The sequence below is a fragment of the Paralichthys olivaceus genome, chromosome 15 (genome assembly GCF_024713975.1).
Source record: "Paralichthys olivaceus isolate ysfri-2021 chromosome 15, ASM2471397v2, whole genome shotgun sequence".
Classification (NCBI taxonomy): Eukaryota; Metazoa; Chordata; class Actinopteri; order Pleuronectiformes; family Paralichthyidae; genus Paralichthys; species Paralichthys olivaceus.
Window position 1 is genome coordinate 6,758,154 of NC_091107.1, and position 24,928 is coordinate 6,783,081.

At 42.5% G+C, this 24,928-nt stretch overlaps 1 protein-coding gene across 19 annotated transcripts in view; it reads left to right on the forward strand.

The window, feature by feature from the left end:
- Positions 1-667: 667 nt before the first annotated feature.
- The window catches only part of nbeaa (neurobeachin a), an 85,592-nt gene continuing 61,331 nt past the window's right edge, over positions 668-24,928 (forward strand). For 15 of the 19 annotated variants that reach the window (XM_020097247.2, XM_020097251.2, XM_020097250.2 and 12 more), the window contains exon 1: positions 669-1,259. In XM_020097247.2, the coding sequence (XP_019952806.2) occupies positions 942-1,259 (318 nt within the window). In that variant the 5' untranslated portion in view covers positions 669-941. Of the gene's footprint in view, positions 1,260-24,928 lie in introns of all 19 variants that reach the window. The other 4 variants (XM_069510453.1, XM_020097256.2, XM_069510452.1 and 1 more) reach the window with 1 other exon arrangement.

Genomic DNA, 24,928 nt, shown 5'->3' on the forward strand with positions numbered 1-24,928 from the left:
GAAATGTAAAACAAGAGGGCTGCAGGAGTGAGGTTAGAGGGTGCCTGAGAAAAAAGTGAAAAATAACTGCAGAGGTGGAGAAGAGAGGCGAAGTCATTGGGTAAAAAACATCACAGATGAGTGTCAGGAGAGCAATCCTGTGATGCTTAATGAGGAAACAAAGGAAGCAGAGTTAAACTCAGGACAGCGGTAAGTGGGACAGATGGATTTCTTCTGAATCCATAAACAGCCTCTGTCTGGCAACCAGGTCGTCTAAACTGCCCCCTGCACCGCACCCAAAATATGCCCCCTCCACCCAACCTACATCAACTCCCCTGCTGTTCATCCATGCTTATTTTTTCTTTTTTAAAACATCCGCAATTAGCTCGTCTTGCACATCTGCAGCTCCAGAGACATTAACCATTGAAACCAATATGCAAACACACAGAAAAAATAAAAGCAATGACAGAGGAGAAGACAAAACAAACACCCAGCTGTTGAGGTGGTGCTGTGCTCTGTGTGAACCCATGCATGGACGGCTCCATGTTATTCCGCTCCAGCACCCTCCCAGAAAGTGCCCCGGTGCGCATGCGTGGCGAGGGCGCACTACCGCAGACAGGGGGCGTCAACATCTCTCTCTCTCTCTTTCTCTCTCTCTCCTCGACGACCGCACTGACTGCAACCTGCCAATGAGAGAGAGACATAGAAAAGAAGGAGAGAGAGGGAGAGAGCGAGAGAGAGCAGGTCCTGTCAGAGCTCCATCCTTCTTCCAGCCCTATGAATCCCTCCATGTTTTCAGGAGGATAGGGTGAATTCAGAGGATTTGATTTAAAAACCACAGATCTCCTTTGTTTGTTTTTTTTATTTCCTTGCGCATGTCCATGGTTTTCGTGCAGCGCTCGTAGAGGCAGGTGTGAGAGACAGCGGCGGCCGCTCCTCTCCTCCCTGTTTCCAGAGGGGAAATGTCGAGCGAGAAGCCGGCTTCAGCACCACCGGGCTCCGCTTCTTCTCTCACGGACACAGACCCGCACCCTCCGCCGGGCTCCTCCGCGCCGCCGCAGCAGCAGCAGCAGCAGCAGGTCGCCGCGACAGGCGCTAGCTCCGGCGCCGTCACAGGGGAAAGGATGGTGTCCGCAGCCGGCTCCATGGTCCTCCCCGCCGGGGTGATCAACCCCGCCGTCCCGATCAGGAATATCCAGATGAAATTCGCCGTGCTGGTGGGCCTGATCCAGGTCGGAGAGGTTAGCAACAGGGACATCGTGGAGACGGTGCTGAACCTGGTGAGTGTGGAGCAGGGGTTGGAAAACACAGAGGCGGCCATCGCAGAATCACTGCGCCCTAACCCGCTATGTTTTATTTACGATGCCTCGCTCCCCTGGTTGTGTGGCTTCCAGAGGATGATGTCATTTGTTTGTTCAGGGGGATCGATGTGTGATTTTGTTTTTTGCAGTTTAAATAAAAGCAGCAAACACGAGGTGGTATGTTGGAGAATAATTAAAGCTGTGTTATTGTAAAAGCCTATAGAGGAGCTTGAATGGAGCATGTGACCCCACCGAGGGGAGTCTGATCACCGGCCATTGTTGACTAAATGACTCAATGACCAGCTCCTGGTGCAACGAGGATGGAAAACATCCAGAGTCCAAGTGGCGGTGCAGAGGAGAAAGTGTGTGCAGGGGCTTTTTCTCCTGACCCCGATGTGTTACCCTGAAGTGATGCATAGGCAGCTGGTGGCGAAATGGTTGCATCGCTGCGCACAACACGGACACACAAACAGAATGAATGTGCACCAGTGATGAGAGAGAAACGACGCGGCGTGATGTAAAAATAATCCAGCACGGACAAAAGGCCGACTAGCATTAAGCTACCAATCGACATATGTGTGTGGCTGCACATTACGCACAGGCCCATTGTTGGAGGCAGGGCCCTGCATCCTGTGCGCAGAGGAGTGATGTCGAGATGGGTTAAAAGTGTGTGTGTGTGTGTACCTTACGTTGCTGCGATTGTTTTATTTATGGATCTCATATACATATGCCACCCCCCCACCCTCCATCTTTACTCCTCTATCCGAGGCCTGAGCTGCACAACACACCAGAGGATTTAATCCAGCCCGGTGTTGTTTCCCCCCCTTGTTTTGACAAGACTGGTGGTTCCCATTACGAAACAGATGAGCACAATGTACAGAAAGCAGGTCTGGAGGGTTAATGCCTCAGCAGGATGTAGGACGCATGTGTGTTGGATGCTCCCGAGGTGCTTGCCCCCCCTCTCCATGCATCAGGCAATGGCGTTTACTGCATTATATTAAATATCTGCCATGACAAAACAAGAGGGGGGGGGGGGGGGGGGGGGTCTCATTATGTTTTTTTTGTTTTGAGAAAGAATAATAATAATGTAGATGTGATTTCTAGCCTGATTTTCTGGATTTGGACTATTTCAGGGTTTCTTGTTGGCTGTGGCCTATTTACTCAGTGGATGCTTTGGAGCAGGACAGCCTACAGCTGGGCTCAACCATTTTCCTCTCAGTCAGACTGATGAGACTTCCGAATTCAGGTCGCCCCTCATCTCCCAATCGATTATTGGTACTACACAGAGGAGTAGGGGGTCTTTGCTGGCTCATTCCGACCTTGTCTCCTTCCCTCATAACCCCCCTCCCATCCCCTGGCTGCACAGGCAGATAACCATCCATCCTGTTCCAGCGCCTTCTCCCTCACTCTGGAGGGCCAGAGAGGAGAGATAGCTGCCTGCAAAGACTGGCCTGGCAGGGCAGCGCCATGCATTTAAAAGCAGGTGGAGAGGAGGAGGAGGAGAGGGGGTTGAGGGAGGGTGGGGGAGGAGAAGAGAGAGTGGAGGAGGATGAGGTGGTAGGATGCTGCAGTGGCTATGTGCTCAGAAATCACCAGCTGATGCAGCGGAAGAGGAGAGGACTCTGGATTGGTCCACATCAGATCAGTGAAAGCTCATCAGAGCATTCAGCTGAAATGTCCTCCGGTTCACACAAATACCTGCGTTCAGACCCACGCCGCATTCGTGAATGTTGGTCCGATGCATTAACACACAAACGCCTGACAAATTAAAGGGCTCTGTGTTTGCATTATAAAGCTTTACTTGCTAAATCCTGAATTGAACAATCAGTTCTGGTTGCGAGGCTGCCAATAGCTAAGCCTGTTAGGGAATTCTGCTGCCCAGCTCCTTAATTAAAAGAGTTGAAACAAAGAGGTGTGGAGGCAGGAAACCTCAGTGGTCATGCTGCTGGTACAATGAGTCCACTGTGACCCAAGAGCTGATCCATTATTCCCGTCGATGTGGGAGACCACAGCAGCCACATTCAACATCCACCCTGGCCGTATTGATCAGCTCCCGCTGCGGCTTGGGTGAACAGATGGCTTGTCCGCTGGATCAGATATGCTCCCCGTTCTATATGGTATGATGCTGGCCTTTGGCAGGTGATGAACTGTAGCGTCTGTGCAAAGAAAAGGAAGAAAAGGAGAGTGAGGCCAATAAAAAAAACACCTCGGGCCTATATTCTGGCCGTAGTGATGCTGATACAGTGGTGAACAGGAGAGTAGAACCAGTTAATGAGTGCTGAACGTTGTAAGGATAATTTTTTTAACCTTTAGATTCTGTAGATACAAAGAACACTTGTGTGTGTGCTGGTGGCGAGGTGCTCAGCTATTACCATCAACAAGGCATCACAGTTGTCAAGGCAACGTTGCTCTTTGACTGCCTGCCTCCAGACGCTCGACCACCTGGTGTTGCTCCCCACTTCTGGACTTCTGCCACAGTGTTTCTCTCCATCTCAGATGCTCTTCCTTTGTCTGTCCTGTCTCTCTGTTTCCTGATAGGTGCGTTTTTAGTGTTTCAGCTCGAGGAACTTTGCACTAATCTGGACTGAATAACAGAAGAAGATGCGCACTATACTGCACCGAGATTGGCATCACCAGGGAATCAGCTTGGGTTTATGAGCAAATCCAACATAAAATCAATTTCAGGTGTATGAAGTGATGAGGCGGCCCAGACTAGATGCACAGTGCCTCTTTGCTTTAGATTGTATAAGCCTGTGGATGCAGGGAGGAACGCAATTTCCCCAAAAGATATTACCTCACTTTGTGTTTTCACATCCCACCATAAACTCCCTCTGGTTTGAGATGTGAAGGCTGTGAAAGCAGCAGCGTCCCACTCATGTCAATCTTTTTATTCATTGAACCATTTACTTCTTTATTGTCTTAAATTTGTCAACCATCTGTGCATTTAAATATGTCCACGTGCCCATGATACCAGCGTTTCCCCCCCAAGAAACCAGAAAAAAACTAGATTGCCACAGATTTCAGTATTTTTTGTGTAATCTTGCTTAACAAACATACAAACCAACCAACAAACAAACAACAAACAAATAGAGGTAAAAATCCCAAATTTTGATGTTGCCCCGGCCAAAATATCCTATAGCTCTTTTTGGGATGATGATTATGGGTCATTGATTGTGGTCACAGGCTATAAAGTTAGGGATCCACTATGGTAGACGTGGCTCTGCTGCAGGACTGAAGCATATATGGTGTGATGATGGATCCATTTACTGCTTATGTCATCCCGTTAGAGGATAGCGCTTTCCTCTCTAACTGTTCTGGTTCTGTGGATTGAAACCTTGAACGTGTATAGTTAATGGTCAGTCCACTTCTACTCAAGGCTGTGGTTGTTGGCTTTGACGTGATATGAAGATGGATGTTGGAAGAAGGAAACCGGGTTACTAGAAATGTTCCTCGTCTGTGTGAACTGTACTGTCATTTTCTCTATTTTGAAGAAGAGGTACATTTGCTGTCAGTCAGTCTGGCTAAACGCTGAACCAGCTTATTTTTAGACAGCTTTATCTAGTTGTTATGCTTTTTTTAGGGGGGGATCAAAGCATCGTGTTTGTCTGGCAGAGGAGAAATATCGGTGGCACAGTCTGTCTCCACTCTTGGTCTCCACGCCTGATCTTTGCGTTTCCGCTCTCTTTCACCTCCCTCCTCAGTCCGATTTTCTTCTGGCTATGTCAATCCTCACCTGACTCCCTTTATAGAGGTCCCACTGAATCCCTGTTGGCAAACATCTCATTATTCTTGTCCACACACTTCACAATCACCAAGGTCACCTGATACTGAGTCCACAGCCGGCAGAGTCACAGTCAGCATAACACACACACACGCACAGGCCTGCACATCCCCAAAATATACACACACTCATTTAACTTCATGTTGATATTCAGGCACATGCTCAATCATTTGCAAACGTTTCTTTTTTCTTCAAGTTAAAATAGATCAAAAAAAGAAGATGAGAGGAAAATAGAGGACGGCTGTAGAGAGCAGCGATGACATTGATTTGCTGATTGAAACATCATATTATTGAAGTTTAGTTCATCCAATTTCAAACTGTTAAACATTGTGCTAATTTGCCCCGAAGTATTCAGCATTCTGTTTAAATTGAACAGTTTTCCATGTTTGCCCTGTGGTTGCAGACTCGGGGTACTGGCTAACTGTTTCCCTGCAGCACTGTAATCTCCTTGCGTAGCCGTGCAGGGAAATAACAATGCACCATCATGTGCTCACACAGTCATGAAGACAAGAAAATCCATCTAACACACTTCAACAGTCTCATAATTAATGTGTGTCCTTGGTTGCGCATGTTTTAGAAAAGGGATGTTCGATTCTTTTTTATCAACAAATTAGATGTTTATTTGAAATCAGCAGCTTTATGACATTGTGTTAATGGTGAATTTTGGTGGTCACTCTATATTATTGCCACTGACTAATAAAATCAAGGCCAGAAAGAAATTTTTGTCACAGTAGCATCACCAGCGGTGTTTCTGAGGCTCGGACGACCTTGTTACTGCCATCACTTTAAGTTATGTTTCTATTTATGCTTTTCCTGCCTGTTTTTTTTTGTACTCTTGCCATCATCTGTCTTTATTTTGGAGGTGCAGTGACTCTATTTCTTGTTTAACAGCTGAAATGATCAATGAAGTAATTGCTCAGTTGATAGACGCTTAATTGGCAATTATCTTTCGAACATTGCTAAATAACTTCATCAGTCATTTTTGAAGTAAAGGTTGCAGGTTTCAGCTCATTCAAATGTGATGATTTGCAACTTTTCTTTTCCAGATATGAAAGTTTAATTGAATCAGCAGAATAATGTGTAATGAAAATAATTAGTAATAATCATTAATAATTAGTTGCACCCTTCCTGGTTTATGTCCAATCTGATTTAGCAGCTGACAGTGTAAAAAAATTATTTGGAGGCCAGTCATCACTGAGCTCAGCAACAGTCTTATCTATTATTATTATTATTGATGTACTGGTTTTCTACTGTTTACAGAGATAATATGTTAACAGTTCAGATTAAAAACAGCCAAAACAAATTCAGATCAGAATCTAGGTCTAGCTAATTATTATTTTCATTATTGATTAATCTGCCAACTGTTGTCTCATGCAGAAAATAATAAAAAAAATCGATGGTGACATTGCCAGCTGACAACAAACAAACAATAAGTTAACTGTAAGGAAAAGCAGCAAATCTCCACAAACGAGAATTATTAGTTTGATAAATGTTTGAATCACCCGATAATCTAAACTAATGCAGTGTGCTAATGCTGGTTGCAGCTTTTCTTTCTGAAACTGTACAAGTGACCTGCAGTAATTGAGTAAAGGCCAAGTTGAAGCTCAACTCAGTACGCAGACCCATGAACTGGAGAATCGGTGTCAGAGCTGTTGTTGTGAACTTGCTGTCGTCACGATCGACCAAATCGCTTTCACTGTTAACCCCCTGGCAGCTACTGAAGGTATTGCGTGTCCAAATCGCACCAAATGTGACACTGCACTTCCCTTGGCCGTTAACAATACACATTGATTCATGACTCATTTAATTATTCATGATTTTTTTGGGGCTCAAATAACTGATCAGTCACTTCGGCCCCTAAAATATAATTAGTCATACGATAATTGAATTCTGGATTAGCTTTTGTGGAGCAGGATTGCTGGTGTATCTTGTCTTCATGGAGGGGGCAAACATTAGCTTCAGTCAAATGCTGCAGCAAAGAGAAGAATTTGGAGAAACACTGAAATTTAAAGACAAATAATGTGTCAGGAAGAGGACGCACACTTCTCCACATGCTTTGCAGGACTTTGTGATATGATGCTGGGGGTTATTTTTGGGAAAGATTAGCTGCTGTAATGCTGCAGAGGGAGGCAGTTTGTGCCTGGAGGGGTTACATCAGCTAACAGTGACAGCAGTGTCAGTACTGACCCGTGGAATAAAAACTACTCAAATTGTTTTGGCATGAGGTGACCTGCCACTTTTCAGTTCGTGAGCACACACACGCACACATGCACACTCCATTTCAGAATACACACATACGTGCAGCATGTGATTTAGAGGTGCCGGACAGAGGGTGTGGCTTCCACTGCAAGGTCATACGTGACGTTGCTATCTATCACACAGCTGGATCATCGTGACCCCATGCAGCACGAGCCAGAGAGAGAGAGATGGTGAAGGAGAGATGGAAGGGAAAAAAAATGCAGTGAGGAGGATCCTCATCTCTACTTCAGAAAGAGTGATAGAGGGGGAAGATGGTGAACTGCAGCGAGAGAGATGATGAGAAGCATTCAGAGACTTTTTAGATGGAAAATTGAAAAGTCTGTGATTGTCATTCAGGTGCTCTTTCCCTCTTAAGTGTTACACAGGTCCAGCCGTATGGTGTTCTGTGGGGGTCTGATGAGTTCCGCCCCCCCCCGCGGAGCCTCATCCTGCTGTCCGTATCGCTGCGCTCCTCTCTTTGCTCCTGGTGATTGAGGAGTGAAACACAGTTGGAGCTCCATGGTCTATAAATGGGAGAGTGTGCACACAATTTTTTTTTTTGCATAAAGCACCAATCCTGTTAGAGATACCTTGACGTTTTGAGCTTTAATTGGCCATTTGTCTTCATCAGTCAATTGTCACACTGTGAGATTAGCTCTTGCCGGCTCGTTAGCAGCCTCCTCCTTGCCGGCAATGTTTCTATGTGAAAGCGAGTGCTGCAGTTGTAGCTTCCATGCTGTAAAGGCATGCGGGTCAAATGTAGAAACGTTCTCCGCAGTGTTTGGGGAAAAAAGAAGAATAAGCAATTTAAAAATCGAAATGGCAAAATTGTCCCGTTAAATGACAAAATCTTCTTACGAGTGAGCCTCACGACAATCGTGCTTAAGAGACAAATGAGTCTTTTCAAGGTGATGTCCTGACTACATCCAAGGCAGTATACAATATATGATACAAATATTCCCATGAATATTGGAGGGATGTGTTGTAAGAACCTATTAAATTTAATTTCTCTATGTGATGTGGTGTTTTTCGTTGATTTCCCGGTTACATTCTCATTTCTGTGTTTTTGTCTTGAATTATAAAGATATTTGTGTAAGACTCTCACCGGTCTGATTTGTAGGCTATAAGTGTGTGAGTGTATGAGGAGTTAAGCTCCCAGGCTAAACCGTTCACCTCTCTGCGTCTTAGATTGCCTCAATTCTGCTCCACTTCTCTAAATTCCTCCTCATCCATCGTTAGCTGCTATTTCCAGAAGCTGGGATTTCTCAGAGGATCAGCCATGTCAGATTTTGGGTGAGAGCACCTTCTGGGAATCGGGGGAGGGAAACACTAAAAGAAAAAAAAAGTCCTATTCTTTCTTGACGGCACCTTTTTGCTTCTTTTTGGTCCATCTCTCCATTCTTTATCTTCTGTATGAACACATCCATCTCCCGAACCCTTCGGTGTAATCTCGTCCCCTCGCTCCCTCCCTGACGCCCGGGTCGGGTGAAGCGGCTGCTGGATGATCCCTATTGTGAGGAGGTAATGGAGCTGTCTGCAGTGCCATTCCTTTCCCGTTTCCTCTTCTCCACTCACTGTCGCCTTCCACTCATCTTTGCCACATTTCAAGCTGAGAGAGGATGGAGCATTGTGTCTGCCATCACTTCGTATGAGCTGTAGCTAACTGCTTTTATAAATGTGGATGTAGAGTTGAAGGACGGAGGAGGATGACAAAAGGCCTGCTGAGGAGAAGAGAAGTCGAGAAGAGACGACGAGGGATATTTTAGTACTTTTTTATTTTTTTATTTTTTATTGCAAGATTGTTTGTTTGCCATTTCTGAAGACGTTGACAGGAACGTATGAATGAGTTGTTGAAATGAGTGGTAGAGCAGCTGCAGTGGTTTTTCACTGCTCCGAGCCGTCATATAAATATACTGTGTTATATTTCTGACCTCTGAAATACAGAGAATATTACAGTCTTTTCTCATCTGGCTGCAAGAGTTCAGTTTGCGTTGATGCAAAAATTGTTATCAGGCTCCAGACATCATTTTCTGGTGGTCAGACGTTACACACAAGCGCATCAACGGAAAGCACAATGTCGCTTATGTATTTTCAATCAAACTTAGTACTTATTACTATAATAATTATACTTATATATATACTGTATATAGGTTTACAAATACAGCAATAGGAGAAGGCCTGACTCTTCTTGTCTTCTTATCCACTGTTCATTTATGTCCTGTGAAGGAGACGACTGATCACAATATACCTGAACCATGAGATGTGCATTAAAATACTGGATTCAAAGAGTTGTAGGGATTTTTGTCATCTTACTGGCTCTTCCAAGTTTCACCTAAACCTTTGTAATATTAATGTGTTTCCCAAGATTTTGATATTAAAAATAAATGAGGATGAATCTCAATTTACGGTAATTATTCTTTGAAAAAAAGAAAATAAGTACTTGATCTCTGATAATGGACCTTAGAAACGGTATAAAACATATTGAATATTGATTATTGAAATCTTTTACTAAAAGAGCAAAGACAGCCAAAGACAAACACATTTCCTGTACCCAGCTGGAGATTATTTTATCACCCAATGAAGTAGAATCTCTTATTATTAATCTAGGCCTAATAAATAAATAATTCATTCAGCACTACTATTCATATGCAGGTAACGGAACGCTTACATACATTCTTGTTTTCTACCTCTATGCTCCCTATTTGCACACAATTGTGTCTGGATCTTTTGTCTTTTTTTTAAATATCCAAAATGTATGTCTGAGCCGAGTGTGTGTGTCTGTTGGGAGAAGGGAAGTGGTGTCATTTCTATAGCATCTTCATACGCCACATTTGGATCAAAAACACTGTTGAAATCTTGTCTGTGGTTATATGCGCATCTGTTTCTGTGTATACATGTGTGTATGTGTGTGTACCAGTCTGGCACCCCTACAATGCACTGCTCTCCAAATTATAACAAGCTGCTTTGTCTGAATTACCTGGTGTTTGTGTGCTGGTGAGTGTCTACGCCCTCAACATCCCTGAGAGCTGATAAACGAGTGTTCCTACAAACCCTTGCTTTCGTCTCCTACACCTTCATCTGCACATTTTCTCTGGCAACACACTAAAAAAGCTGCAACACACACACACACACACATACATACCAAAAAATACACACACTGCTCTCTTCCCTCTTGTAGCCCACATTATTGCCTGGCAGGCGTGATTTTATATTCATGCTGGCCTACTTCGCCTCTCTCCCTTGGCTCCTCACACACACACACACTCACACACATCTGCTTTACTGTGAAGTATAGCTAACTGTGTAGTTATTCATCATGCTGCATACTGGGTACTGCAGTGGCGGAAGGTTGTGTTGTGTTGTGTGTGGTGCGTCCCTGTTTAACAGCTAATGTTATTTCATACCTCAGACATCTAGCATCTCACTGTTGTACTCATACATCCCCTGCAGCATGAACGACAGCATCAGAAGTTGTAACAAGTCATTTAACACCACATTAGATCTACACTTGCTATCGAACCACAATGTTTTCCACCTCGGTTTCTCATGACTTCCATCTGTATTCTGCTCCTGGTGAACGGTGGGTCAGGACTGCATGTTCTCCCCATGAAAAAGACTTCAACGAGAGAATGCAGAGCTACACTCCCTTCAGGATTTCATCTAATAAATCCTCTTCAGTAATGACACAGAGCTGCACATGAAGGGGAAAGCAGGGAAGAAAGAAACAACCTTGGTTGATGTTTTGTTTACTCCAAAGAGAAGTAGTTAAATAAACCAGACAGTGGTTTTAGGACTCACACTAAAGACAGGCTTGTGTTCTCTGGTCTAATTCAGCCAGTGAAATCAGAACACAGAGAGTAAAGTGGAGACGGAGGGCTGGCTCACATATTAAAGGATACCTCCGCAAAGGCTTACGCCATATCTCGCCATGCTAAATTACTAAATGCTGATAAAAACATAACCTCCTCGCAGGGATAACTAGATTGGCCCCCAGTAAAGCGCACCCAAGGCCCAGTAGTCACCTTGAATTCAAACTGCAAATATCAGATTCATAGATATCAGTCCTCTAAATATGCCAGATTTTTCTAATCGAGATCCATGAGTATATCCATGAGTATATGCTTTGGAAATTGTTAAAAAGGCAAAAAATGTCCGCCCCTTTGTCCTGACCCATGTCAAAAGTTAATTGATTCTTTCTTGTCCCTTGTTCCATCCTGAAAACAAGTTTCGAAATCCATGCAGTCATTTTTTCTACATAATCTTTGTGACAAACAAAACAACAATTACCAATGCACATGCAGAGCCAAAGGTAAGAAAAACAACCGAGATCTTGAGGCAAAATTTTATGCATTGGAAAATGTCATTAAAAAACAATAAGAGAAATCCATTAAAACTGCAGATTAATGTTTGTGGCAAGGTGTGAAGGTAAAAGGTTTGAGTATCAAAAACAGCTTTTTTTAAAAAGCAGTGATAAAACATTAGTTGATTAAGGCCAGTGTTATTTCAAAAAATAAAATAAATGTATTAAAAGAATCATTTTTGTTCAAGGCTGAACATTGAATGCCTGAGATTCTTCAAGTGGCTCATTCATTTTTTTTTTAGAGACGATCTGACCCTTCCCCTGAAGTTATCTTTACTGATTCCAGTGCAGCCACCAGGATACATACCCATAGCAGCTTGCCAGGTTTTATCCTGCGAGCTCTTTCTCACTCACAAGAACAACGGTGGAGGACGAGTTTTATGCAGCCAATACCTGGCGGTGGTAATGACTCACTCTGCAACCCACCTGACATCACACCCCCTCCCCCTCGCTTCCTCACCCCTCGCACTGCCCCCACTGCGTTCAGGCTCCGGTTCCAGGAAGACTATTAGTTTGGAACACAGAATGTGGATGGAGAGAAGCATATTCTTAATCACGCTGATGTATGGAGTCTTGCTTTGAGTCTGCTCATCTTACCAAGGCGGACACATATTAAAATTTCCCTTATGCAATGAAGTAACAGAGGGCTCAGCAAATAAGTCATGGCTGTTGAGGCTCATGCACACTTGTTTTTCTTTCATGCACATTAGCATGTTGCATGCTTAAGCATTTGCAGTTTTTTTTTTCTTTACCTGCAAAGTTGATATCTATGATTCATGAGCTGTTTGTATTTATTTCTCAGAATTGATTCACTCACTTTTTTCCTCCACCCTGAGAATCATTTTAGACGTTGCAATAAGAACATTTTTTTTTATCTTTAACTTTGATCTTGCAATTTTCCTGCACGTGTTTGCCCTTCTTGAGGAATAGTGCGTGAAGTTTCGAGGCTGCAAGTGTCTGCCGGCAATGGGCTGTGATATTTGAGAATGGATTTTGTGTTGATTTGACCTTTTGATACAATTTTTTTGTGAGTGAATTTGACATTTGACATTGTTATCTGGTAAGCCTGCTTTAAGGAAGTATCTTGATAATGTTCTGCACTTACACTGTGTCTGGAGTATTACCTCAACCGAGAAGGCTGTGTTTTCATCGCACTTTGTTTGTCTCTCTGCCTGTCAGTCAGATTGCTCAAAAACTACTGAACAGATTCCCATGAAATTTTGTGGAAGCGTGGGGAGTGACCCAAGGACACAGATAGCAGCATTGAGAATGGCTCCAAAACAGCCAAAAAATGTTGGGTCGGGGATCTGCAAGAATGGAAAACCATGTACCGATCCAAGCCTTTGAAGTATTTTACCTTGCCCCTTAAAACCTAGTACTGCAAAATCACTTCTTCCTTGCCACTTCAAAACAGCAGCTGTGCTGAACTGCCACTGCCAAGTACTGTGTTTAGATCATTAAAGTGATTTACGGTAATATAGTGTTTGCCAGAGCAAGCTGAAAATGGCCATATTTCACGCTGGAAAGTCTCACAAGTAAAATGTAGCACTAATGTTGCCATTTACAGCAGCTTTTCAACCAAAGTAATTGTTGTGTATTCCTAAATAATTGGTTGTTTTTTTCACTTTTTTGCGGGTTTAACCTGAGCTGGGCCATACAGCAATGATGGCAATTATCACTTTCATACAGAGTACATTATATAAGTTGTTATTTGTTAAAAGGCACTGGTTACAGAGAGGCACTCGGTATCGGCCGACATTCAAAGTCCAGGAATCAGAATCGCTATATGGACAGGAAAAAAGGACATTGAGAGAGAGAGAGAGCGTTTTATTTATTTATTTTACTTTTTCACTGATTTGTCAGGGTATGAAATAAGTCAGGTCTGTTAGAGGATTGATCATTTGCAATTCGGTGCAGATCCAAATAAAAATCCCAATCTAGTGCATCTAAATGTGGTTTCATTAGGGGACGGTTGGGCCTTGGAGGAGGTTTGAGCCATTCCAGTTTTAAAATGTCATATTATTTCAGTTGAATAGGACTAGAAACCACCATATTTACCACTGAAACCCAACTGTATGGCCGTCGCATTGGGTCATTTAACTCTGATGACTGTACTTGCTCTGTTAGTTAATGAGAATGAAATATCCAGTGATGGTTTCAGTAGCTTATCCATCTTATGAATTTTAGATATTTGTTGTAGATGTGAAGCATTTGGAAAAAGACATCTCCTGTATCTTGCAGTTACAGATTTTAGCCAATTCGCATCCATTTGTTAGCCATTAGTATTCATGAAAATATCCTCCAGGAGGACGGCACCATCGGTAAATTATTCCATCGCAGTAGAAGCTGCTTAACAATGTATTCATGTATTAGACATCCGAAGGAGGGGGGGGGGGGCAAACTTCCCAGTGTCAAAAGAAAAGAAGCTGATATGAAAAATAATTTGAAAAAATGTAGCATTGGTCAAAAAGGCAAAAGATGTTAGTTGATCAACACAAATGGAAACTTCAATGGATTCTCTTTTACTTCCGAGCCTGTGACGACGGTTACCGCTGTGTCTTCTGTACTTCAAACGACACACGTCCCCTCGACTGTCCGGTGCGGAGGACGAGTCTGAAGTGAGGCTGATGCAGTGACAGGCCTGGAGCACAGTAACAACTCGACGGAGAGGCAGATGAAGGTTCTGCTTGTTCTTTGGACCAAATGTTTCATCAAAAAACACCAGATGACGATATGTTGAGAGCTAAGTTTGGTCTCAGCTCCTGGTTTTCAGTGGATTTCATCTTTCTCTGTTTGTCCGACTTGACTTCTAAATATCTTGTGTACAGTATGTGTGTCCACTGTATGTGGTCTTTTTGTACAATAACACGCTCTACCGACCCTTACAACCCAATTGTGTGTGTGTGTGTGTGTGTGTGTGTGTGTGTGTGTGTGTGTGTGTGTGTGTGTGTGTGTGTGTGTGTGTGTGTGTGTGTGTGTTATGATGATGGATTACTGAGACCCCATTGGAACTGCTTGCTGCCTCTCTTATCCTCCATCAGCTGTGGCTCAGTGGAACAGTACTCTCCATTGTTTCAGCGGATGGTGAACACATACACATGTGTGTGTGTGTGTACGTACATGCACACATGCTGCTGCAGCATACACACTCGACCAAACAAACAGATTAGTGATCCTGAATGGCCACCAGCCTGGCCTGAGTCAGGTCTGCGGGACTTATCTGCTGACCTTTGACCTTTGAGCGGAAGCTGGTCTGCACCTGCCTTGTCTCACACACACACACACTGCACATTGAATGGAACAGCTGCGTTTATTCGTGATCGAACTGTATTTTCATCCATTCACAACAGAAAATGTGGAGTTTTGTTATTCTGATCCGTCATAGCGTGCAGATGCGCAGTAAGAAGGATAAGGAGTTTATCGTGACTTGTAACTCTCTGCTCACATGTCTCTACTTTCATCTCTCATATGCCCAGTGAGGTGTAAGCAACATGCAGGATGCCCTGTAGGAGCTCACTTCCTGTCAGCTTCCTAGAAACGAGCGCGTTTGAGTGGAGACAGGAGACCAGGCACGGAGGCCTTGTTAAAGCACCTTATCTCAGCCTGGAGTCCTTCCTTCCAAGGCTCCAGTGACATAGCGCACCGGGATGCCCTCGTTACTGCCTGTCTTGTGGAAAGAAAATCTAAAAGAGCAAAATTGAGCTGCCTCTCGTCCTCGACAACCTGCAAGACAACACCTTGACACCCCCACTCCTACACCTCACCATTCAACGTCTGCTTTCTCTCCGCTCCCCTTGTGTCTTGTAGAATTCAGGAGTACGTCTCATTTGTTTCGTGCTGTCCTTTCAGTGGTGCTCTCTCAATCTCCACCTCTCATTGATGCTGTTTTTCTCCCCTGCCTCTGAGTTTTTCCCTTTGGTCTTTCTTCTTCTACTCCCTCTGTGCCTTGGCAATTTAAATGCTTTCTCTCTCATACCCTCCCTTCCTCTAGATCTCTTGGTCCCCTGCTGACAAGTTGCCTTTGGTCCTTTTCTATTAAAATAAAATAGCTGAGGTTTCTCCAGTCTGGCAAGGCTCAGGCATTTCCCGGATAAAGGGTGTTGTAGAGCCCCAAGTCCACAGGTCAAAAAAAACACCAACATCAGTTTTTTGCCTGCAATGGGCATGAACACAATCGACACAAACACTGGTGCAGTGATAGAAACGTGACAAAATGATGGACACCTTAATTTGGCAAGACACTGAGGTGAGAGCACCTCATTGTCGGTGAGTTTGTGATGTTGAACATGATGCACCAGGGAATAAGGAATAAGAAAGTCTACTTGCAATTGGAAAGGAGTCACTCAACCTTTTTGAAAGGGTTTTAAGAGTTATCTGTTCCCTTGCTAGCCTCACTACGTTTTGGGATTTTAAGATTATTTTGTTTTTAGGTTAGGTTTTAGTCTTTTTGTTTGCTAATCCATAACAAAAAATCAATCAATCATCTCAATCTCTATGGTTGAATCTATGAGGAGGATGGATCTGTGCTCATCCAGTGAGTGTTTTGAATATTAATTGGTCTATAATATTTATATAGCACTTTTCTATTCTTATTAACAACATTCACCCAGTCACACATTGCTTCTATATGCAATATTTTTCTTATCTATCGTTCACACACTGTCAGTGCAGTTTCTACAGGATATTTAAGGTTCAATGTTTTGCCCAAGAACGCTGCAGACTGGAGGAGCCGGGGATTGAACTTCTGGTTGTCATTGTCCAGAAGAAGAGATTTGTTTGTTTTCCTTGTACTTTCCAGAAATATATCTAAGAATATTCCAACAGTTCGGCAAAGGTCTTCTTCTGATCCAGTTCTTATATCAGCAGCTGTGATGCTTAGCACTGCTAAGGCTTTACATGTGCTTTATTTTCACATGTTTATTATGTCCAATTTTCTTGGGAAAGACCCATCTCATACTGAGTTAATCTGGATGAAGTGTTATTGAGTTGTATGAAGCAGAATGTAAATTTATTCATGAGAAAACACAGTAGTTTATTATTTTAGCTGGGGGCACAATTTTAAGAAATTCTCGAGTGCTCATAGTCTCAAGCACATAATTCATGTCACTAAATTTAATGTAAAAATGTTTTTTTTTTTCAGTGGATATACTGAGAGCTTACATTTTGAATAATTGCTTTCTTTGTTGTCTCGCACCTCGTCCACACTAATGTGGATATTTTGCAAAACAACCTTCTTCCTCTGAGTTTGTGCCGCCTGTCGACATGCAAATGGAATTTTTAAGTCACTAAAAAAAGAGATTTTTACAAAACTTTTCTAAAGAGTGGATCTTCAAAAACGTGTGCACATGTTAAACGTCACAGTTTACTTCACGCATACCAACTGTTGCTTTGTGTAGTTATCATGCGCCAGAAACAACAACAACACTGGCGGCTACTTTCCAGTTTTTGTGCATTTAATTAGCACTGCCTGGTTAAATTACATGTTTGCAGTTAAATTTAGCATCACTCCACCACATATTTTGTTAAACGAAGGTTGTGTGGACAGAGATGTTTTTTAAAAGGGAGGGGAAAATATCATAACAAGTCAGGTTTACTGGAAAGCTTTTTTTTAAAAATCCTATTTGCGTTTGAAGCTCTCTGAACACTAATAAAATAACACTATCAAATATTCTTTATCCATTTTTTCCATGAATATGTTTGAACACTTTTTAATTTGAGTCTTCCTGTCGAAACTGTCTATTGTGATGCCAATTAAATTCAGTAAAACACAATTTCTCTAGAGTTTGCGATCTGTAAACAATGTGTGTAATAACACGTGTGTGTTTGTGTGTGTGTGTGAGAGAGAGAGAGAGAGAATCATGTGTGTTGCTCAGAAAGACAAACAAGGGGAGAAAAAATGCTTTTTTTTTGTTTGTTGTCCAATAACGTGTGACATGGCTTATTGCTAGATCCGTTACTAAGCCTCTTTGGCCAATCAGGTGGCAGACATTTTAAACTGCGGTTGGATAAGGTCAGAGTTGTGATCACCTGGCTGCCGGCCTCAGTCCCAGTCGCAGTGTGTTTTTGTACTCGTGTGTTTCTGACCTGAATATTTTTCCTGAGATTATCACAAGTCTTTGAACAGTGTGGTTTCTGTTTTGCTGCGGCGCCTGCAGACAGCGGCGCTCTCGAAGCTTTGAATTTTCGCGTCAGAGTCATATTTTACCATCACACACTTTCAGCCTTTGAAAATATTGATGGTATTAATACAGATATCGGTGCGGTTGCAGTTTCGCGTGTCTGACAGTGAATTCCGAGGTCTTAGTGAAGGATTTCTGTTGTTATCCACCAGCCGACAGAACCAGAGCTGCTTGCAAAAAAGGAATCATCTCTCTTGCTCGGTTTAGGTGTCATTTCTCTCTCTGCTCTCACCACCACTGTTACTGCAGTTTTCCTTTCTGGCCTGTTTGTGATGTTCGACTGTGACCTCACTTTCTCGCAGTCTCCCCCTTCCTCTCTCGCTCTTTGTTGTTCCTCTCTTCTCTTCTTCATCTCTTCTTCTTCTTAAAGCTCTCTCACCTCCCACTCCAGTAAACAGACATTTCAAAAAACAGATTTTCTTTTTTCATGCTGCTCGTATGCTAATGAAATGGCGCCTCATTATTATTGGATTATTTTGGGATGATTCAGTGTGTCGCTGCAGCTCTTTTCTTCTTCTTTCTTCTCTTCTTTCTCTTTTTATGTGCACTCATGCTGCCATTAATGTAATCTCTGCTGTTGTGAGCATGTGTGAATGTGTTTGTGACAAACTGCATGTGTGAATGAGTAAGACAGGCTTTTTTTTCTTTTGCTTAAAAAGCTTTTGCCCTTTGAATGCTGAATGTGTGTGTGTGTGTGCGTGTGTGCGTGTGTGTGTGTGTGTGTGTGTGTGTGTTGGTGTGCATCTATGTGTGTGTGTACAGTTAGTTTTACTGTAAGCTTGCACATGCAGGACCAGGTTGGACTGAGAAGTTGGATGTGACAAAAGAAGCACTTCACTGGTCGGCGATGAATCAGAGACTAAAGTCTTTCATGAAGACAGATCTCAGCAGGTATTACTGACATATCTCGCCTTCTCTTGCTCTCCTTTGATCCAGCTCTCCCTCCTTTGGTTTCCGACGGTGTTAATAAACACTGACAAGCCAATGGTTGGGAACATTTAACCGCGTTGCCTTTTTCTTTTGATGTATACAGAAGCACGTTCATGGTTATTTTTGCAGGAAATGTGCCCAAGGTACAGCTTTTGCCACCGAGAACACAAGTATGTGTTTTGAATCTAATGGAAGTGAAGAGCGTACGCTTTCTTCTTAAATTGGTGGAGCAGTTGGTTTATTGGAATTTTTCACCCTCGCAGCACAGCACCCATGACAGGTTCACGCTATAGCTGATTGGAAGCAAACCTTTTCTGCCCATAGGCCACAATTTTTATACATACATGACTTTTTCCATATGCAAATTTAAGCCCTGATGACTCAATTTTTTATATCATACTTCAACTGGCCTGATTTGTAAGAGAAAAAAAAATATTGGTTGCCAGCTGCAAGTCGGATTTAATTTCTTTTGCATGTTTCATGTCATGTATTAATGCAAAACACAAATATCCATGTTTTCTTGGCACCATAGTTGCTCACAGTTATTTTTAATATGTTCTATATGTACAGGATTATGTAGAAAAAAGAGTAGTGAAGTTGTATCCAAACCAAACTTATTTCCTTTGCCTGTTTCTCCATTTATTTCTCGGTCTCTCTGAACTGGCTCTGTGATTGGACGGCTGATGTGTGAGAGTGAAGAGAACAGTGCTGATGTCACAGAGGGAAGTGTGCAGATGATCAGCTTGTGATTAACTGCCATCTGCACTTGTGCATTGTCTGAATAAAAACAGCATGTTGTGTTCTAGACTCGGTTTGTTAAAAGCGCTCTGGGTGGTTCACAGTGAAAATCTAGTTTATACACCAGTCTTGTGTTGGAGTAAGATTAAAGGAGGAGGTACAGGTCAACCAGTCCAATCACTGGGAGTGGTTGAGTGTCAGCTCCATCAGTTTCCCATGATGCATTAGCTTTCTATCTCACATAAAGGGAGAAACCTTCAGCTAGGCATACCACTTGGTGTAAAAGAAAAGTGAAAGAGTCCCAGATTGCTATCCAAGCTCGCGGCTGTGTGAATCTTTTGTACCAAAATCTTATATAGATGACATTTCATCTCCAACTGAAAACTGTACAGCGCATATCTCTGCCAGCCATTTACGTTCACAACCATTTGCATGAGATACGATTTACACAGAAATCTTCAATCCTCAGTATTCATGCTCATTATCATATGGGCTATACAAATAACATTTGATTGAGTGATTGATTATCTTGGCTACACTTCGGTAGTTGTTACAGGTACCTGCTGGATTTGTTAACAAGCAGTAACTGAATAAAGATGAACCTCTAAAAATACTTGATTCACAAAAACTAGATCAACACAAAACTGTTCATTGAAAGTAGCTTTCTACACATCGCTGATTTATTCCATATTGATTTCTGCTCTATTTCTTGAGAAATTGACAAAGAATGCCCTATCTTGAAGTTAATCACTTATGGCTGATTATGTTTATATTCATTTTGCGTGCATGTGTGTGTATGTGTGTTTGCGCTGACTGTGATGTGAATCTGAAAAGGATTTCACGAGTGGGGGCTTTGTCTGCCATCTGTGCAGACACGGGTACGAAGGCCCATGGGAAATGCAGTCCAGCACACCCCCCCCCCCCCCCCCCCCCCCCCCCCCCCCCCCCCCCCCCCCCACCCCCCCACCCCACCCCACCCCACCCCACCCCGCCTGAGTGTCTGGAGGCTACAGTCAGTCAACATGTCATTTCTGATCAAAATCACAGAGTGAGACACACACGCATACACACACTGCCTTCATTGCATCTCCCCATCCCCAACTATGTCTTTCTTCTTCTTCCACTTGCTTCTATAATGCTTTACAGTGGTCAGTTATTCAGCTCAGGGTCCAACTAATCACATTTTGTTGTTATCCATTTAGCTAACAAGAGTGGCAGTGTAGAGTGAATACCTCCACCCAGGCCCATGTTTTCTTTTCAATCAAGCTGCACTGAGTTGCACACACTCAGATTATCCATCAAGATTCATGAATTATTTCCTGGGAAATCAGTTAAAATGTCAACGTATATCTAACAACGGTAAATAAATGTCCAATCCTTCCACCAAGTTTTGTGGAAATCCATTCAGTCATTTTAGCGTAATCCTGCTAAAAACAAACAAACTAACAGATGGGGGAAAGATAACCTCATTGGCAGAGGTAATTATTATAATTATTATAAAGTCCATGTGAAGTCCCGGAGACCAATATTATATCTTCAGATTTTTCTGAACAAAACTCATATATACGAAGCTGTAAATCCCAACATGACATATTCACAATGTCTTTGTCCCACCAACAATCAGAAACTCACAGATATTTAGATAAGTGTGATGTAATGAAATGAAAAGCAGTAAATCATCACTTATTTGAAGCTCAACCCAGCAACAAATGACAAATGATGATTAAAATGATTGCTAATTGACAGCTGATAAACTAATCACTAATTCAACTAATTGTTCCAATCCCTTAATGACTCTCACAATTAGAGATATTGTTCATATTTGATTTAAATTTTTGACTGACCCTTATTTTTAAAGCCTGCATCAACCTAAAGCTTTGAAAAACCGAGATTACACAAAGTTTATCCTGAATCTGAATTGTAGCCAGTGATAAAAAATTATCTGCAGCTTTCATCAATGCTGTTTACCCAAAAAAATGAGGTCATGCAGCAAACTGCAGTATGTGGATTATTGAGTGTTTTGCAGCCAGTTTAGCCCCGATTCAATCCATATTTTATTGGAGATTTGCTGTGGTCATCATCTGGGCACTAAAGGCTGTGGGCAATAAAATCGCGCTGTGATTCCGATAAGAAAGCACAATCCGTCTCTCCCATTCACGCTCTGTAACGCAAACACTTTCTCATCGCTGTTGTCTCCTCTGTCCAGTCCGCTTTTGCAGTTTACACCGTTCATCCTCTTTGTTTGTTTTCCTCCCTTTCGCCTCCCTCTCCAGTTCCCTTTTTCTCCCCCTCACTCTCCTTCAATTTTACTCTCCTGCGCACCGCTGAGCCCTCTTGGTGAAGCGTTAAGTGTATAATCTGTGATCTCATGTCTAGATGGGCCTCTCGTCTCCTCTCTCACTCTGCACACAAAGGGACTGAATGGCCACGGCTCACTCAGGGGACACAAATGAGTAATGAGCCACACAGACACACTAAACACAAACACACACACATGCTTGCACCTCTGCAGCGCACTCCCAGAGGCTTTGAAGTTGCATATTGATGACGTTGGCTCCAAAGGGTGAATTGAATGTAGAGCAGATGAGGCAGCTATTGACCGTCCGCTCGCCTCTCTGACCTGTCATCTCTGACGGCTGTAATGAGCAACAGGTGCCTCCTCTTCCAGCCTTGGCCTTGATAGTCATCCAATATTCATCCCGTATCAGTCAGTCACAGCAATCAGCCAACGTAATGGCTCGTTTGATGTGCCATCATCACTGCACTACATAATGGGCTGCGGTGGGTCTGCGAGGGATCGCTTTCCATCAAATCATAATAATTATAGTATTTATAAATTTCGTCACACCTTTGTAAACTCCTGAAAATCCACCTAGAAACTGACAGATATACATTTTCTGGGGCTGATGCATATATTATTTATATTAAAAAATCCAATTGTGATATATCGGCTAATTTGGTTTTAAAAAAATGTTTTTGCCAATTATTTCTAAGATGGTGTTTTCAAACCCTTATAACAAAGAAATATAATTGAGGTTTGATATTTTACAGTTAAAACATATATATTTTTGATAAATAACTGTAAATAAATAACTCAACTAAACCTAAATACTTTACAGTGTTTGTTATGTAAAATAAACATTTTCTGTTGGCAAACGCTGATCCTGATATGTCTGCGACCATTTTTATCGACCAACCACTGAATCAGCCTGGCTAAGTTTAATTTAAAATCTATGAAACAATACAATTAATAAAAATATACAACATTGTACAACAATACAACAACACTGAGGTAAAATATTACAGGCAATGGTACAATCGTCAGCTCAAACTTTCAATTGATTTCAGTCTCATTGTGATAAATGAGCCTTGTGACGCGTCACAGCAAGAAAAGCACAGGATTAAATAATAAAATAAATCATGGCTGATTTGTATTCATTCAGCTGCTTCGGCTTCAGGGTCCTGCTATTGTGTGGTGGCACATTGTCACACTGTCACGGCTTAATGGGACACTTGAATAGCGGTTTTATTATTATTGGTTACACCTGTGGTTTTCACACCACTCAAAACATCTGTGAAAAAAAGGACTGAAAAAGAAATCATTTTCACTTTGTGAAGAAAAACTTTTTAAAGCTGCACACTTCACAACTTTGATGTAACTTGACATGTTACCTGGTGAACACTCACTTTGTGTGGCAAAGAAATTTGTCATGCCGCTTTATTTTTAGCTTGGGGCGACTCAAGGGAACTGAATGCTCATCTCTGACAGTCCTGGTGAATTCTACATTTGAGGCTATAGAGGGTAACAGAGACGGTCCTCAACAGGAAACAAATGACAGCTTTGGTTTGTTTGTTCCAACAGTGAAAATGACCAGTGTTCACATTTTTCTGTTACGGGACATCTTGTTGTCATAACTGGAATCTGTCCCCTCACATGCATCAGTAATGTGGCGTTGCTCTAGCACTGCAGAGCATCTTGTGGAGGAAGAGCAGGCGGAAGGTTCGGTGTTCAAAGTGAGAGAGCAGAGTACAAAGGTTTCAATCAGGCTTTCGTAAAGCACAGACATCTTTTTATCTGTGTTTTTGTTGCTGATAGGCACCAAATATGAAAATTATTATTTTACAGAGATAGAAGTGCAGAAAAAGATGAGCATTTATATTTACATTTTATTTTGAAATAATCCAGCTGGTGAACATAGAGGAGCATGTAGCAGCATGCACAGTATTTTGTTAGAGTTGGTAGAGGCCAAACTCAGAGCTTAAAGAAAGTGAATCGTCGGCCGCTATCACCAAAAACTCAACATATATGTATGGCTCAGCTTTTTCTTCTAAAATATTTGTATGCTGTTTTATCAGTTTTTGAGTCTGTCAGGTGTCACAATTTTCATTAGGGCTCCAGTAGGAGAAACTCCACAGGAAGTCTGTAGCCTCTCATTTGTGTTTTCTCATTCAGCCCCTCCAGAAAATGTCAGGAGATTATCCAGACTTCAGTGCATGTCTGACAGCAGCTCTGGACTAACATTCAGCAAGTTAGCCCGAAATATAACTCCATTGTTTAATCATTAGTTCTGCAAAAGTGCAGCTCTGTAACTTCTGGATGTGTAAATAAGCAAAAGGTTGTAATGTCAACTTGTTCAAACTTCTTTCCAAAACCTGTGCCCAAAAAGTAAGTTATTGCAGGTTTGAGCACAGCTGAGATCATTAAACTAATATGGGTCATTTTTTATAGCTGCTGTATAGGTCATTTTTTGAGGTAGAGAAAAATATCCTGATTAGTTGCTCAGGTGTGAAGACTTTTTGTGCAACACCTGTGATTTTCTGACTGAGACATGTCTTCCCCTGAAAAGGGCTTTTTGCCACTGGAGTAACTCTGGGCTGTTGCTGAGCAGTGAGGCTGGTGAGAAAGGGTCAGATTGGACAGAGGGAGTGTTTGTTTTTGCAGCCTCTTATGTGAGCTGGTTTTGGCTGGTCGAGGTGCCTGCTCATATAAGCTCTTTGTGGTGTGAAGACGGCCCTGGCACTGACCCCCCACCCACCCTCCTCAAACTCCCACCTCCCCGACACATCAAGAGTGATGCCAAGCAGAGTGCCAGCTTCCTTCAGGGCCTGAATGAGCAGCGCTGCAAAGCTGCTCAGGACAGAATTAGAAACATGGGAGCAGAGAGGAAAGGTATCACAGAAGTGTGCAAGCACAGAAAGAGAGATTTTATTGAAGAAGAATTTGAAAAAGTGAGTGTGATAGACATTTTTCTCAAACCCATAAATAATCCACATTATGAGGAGATTAGTCATCAGTGGTTGGTCCAGTGGGAGATTCCAGACTGTTTCTAAAAGTGTTTCAAGGTCAACCATCGCAAACTCAAAGCTCTGAAGCAACAATTTCATTTTTCTAACCCCTGGTAACATGAGGAGGAATATTATA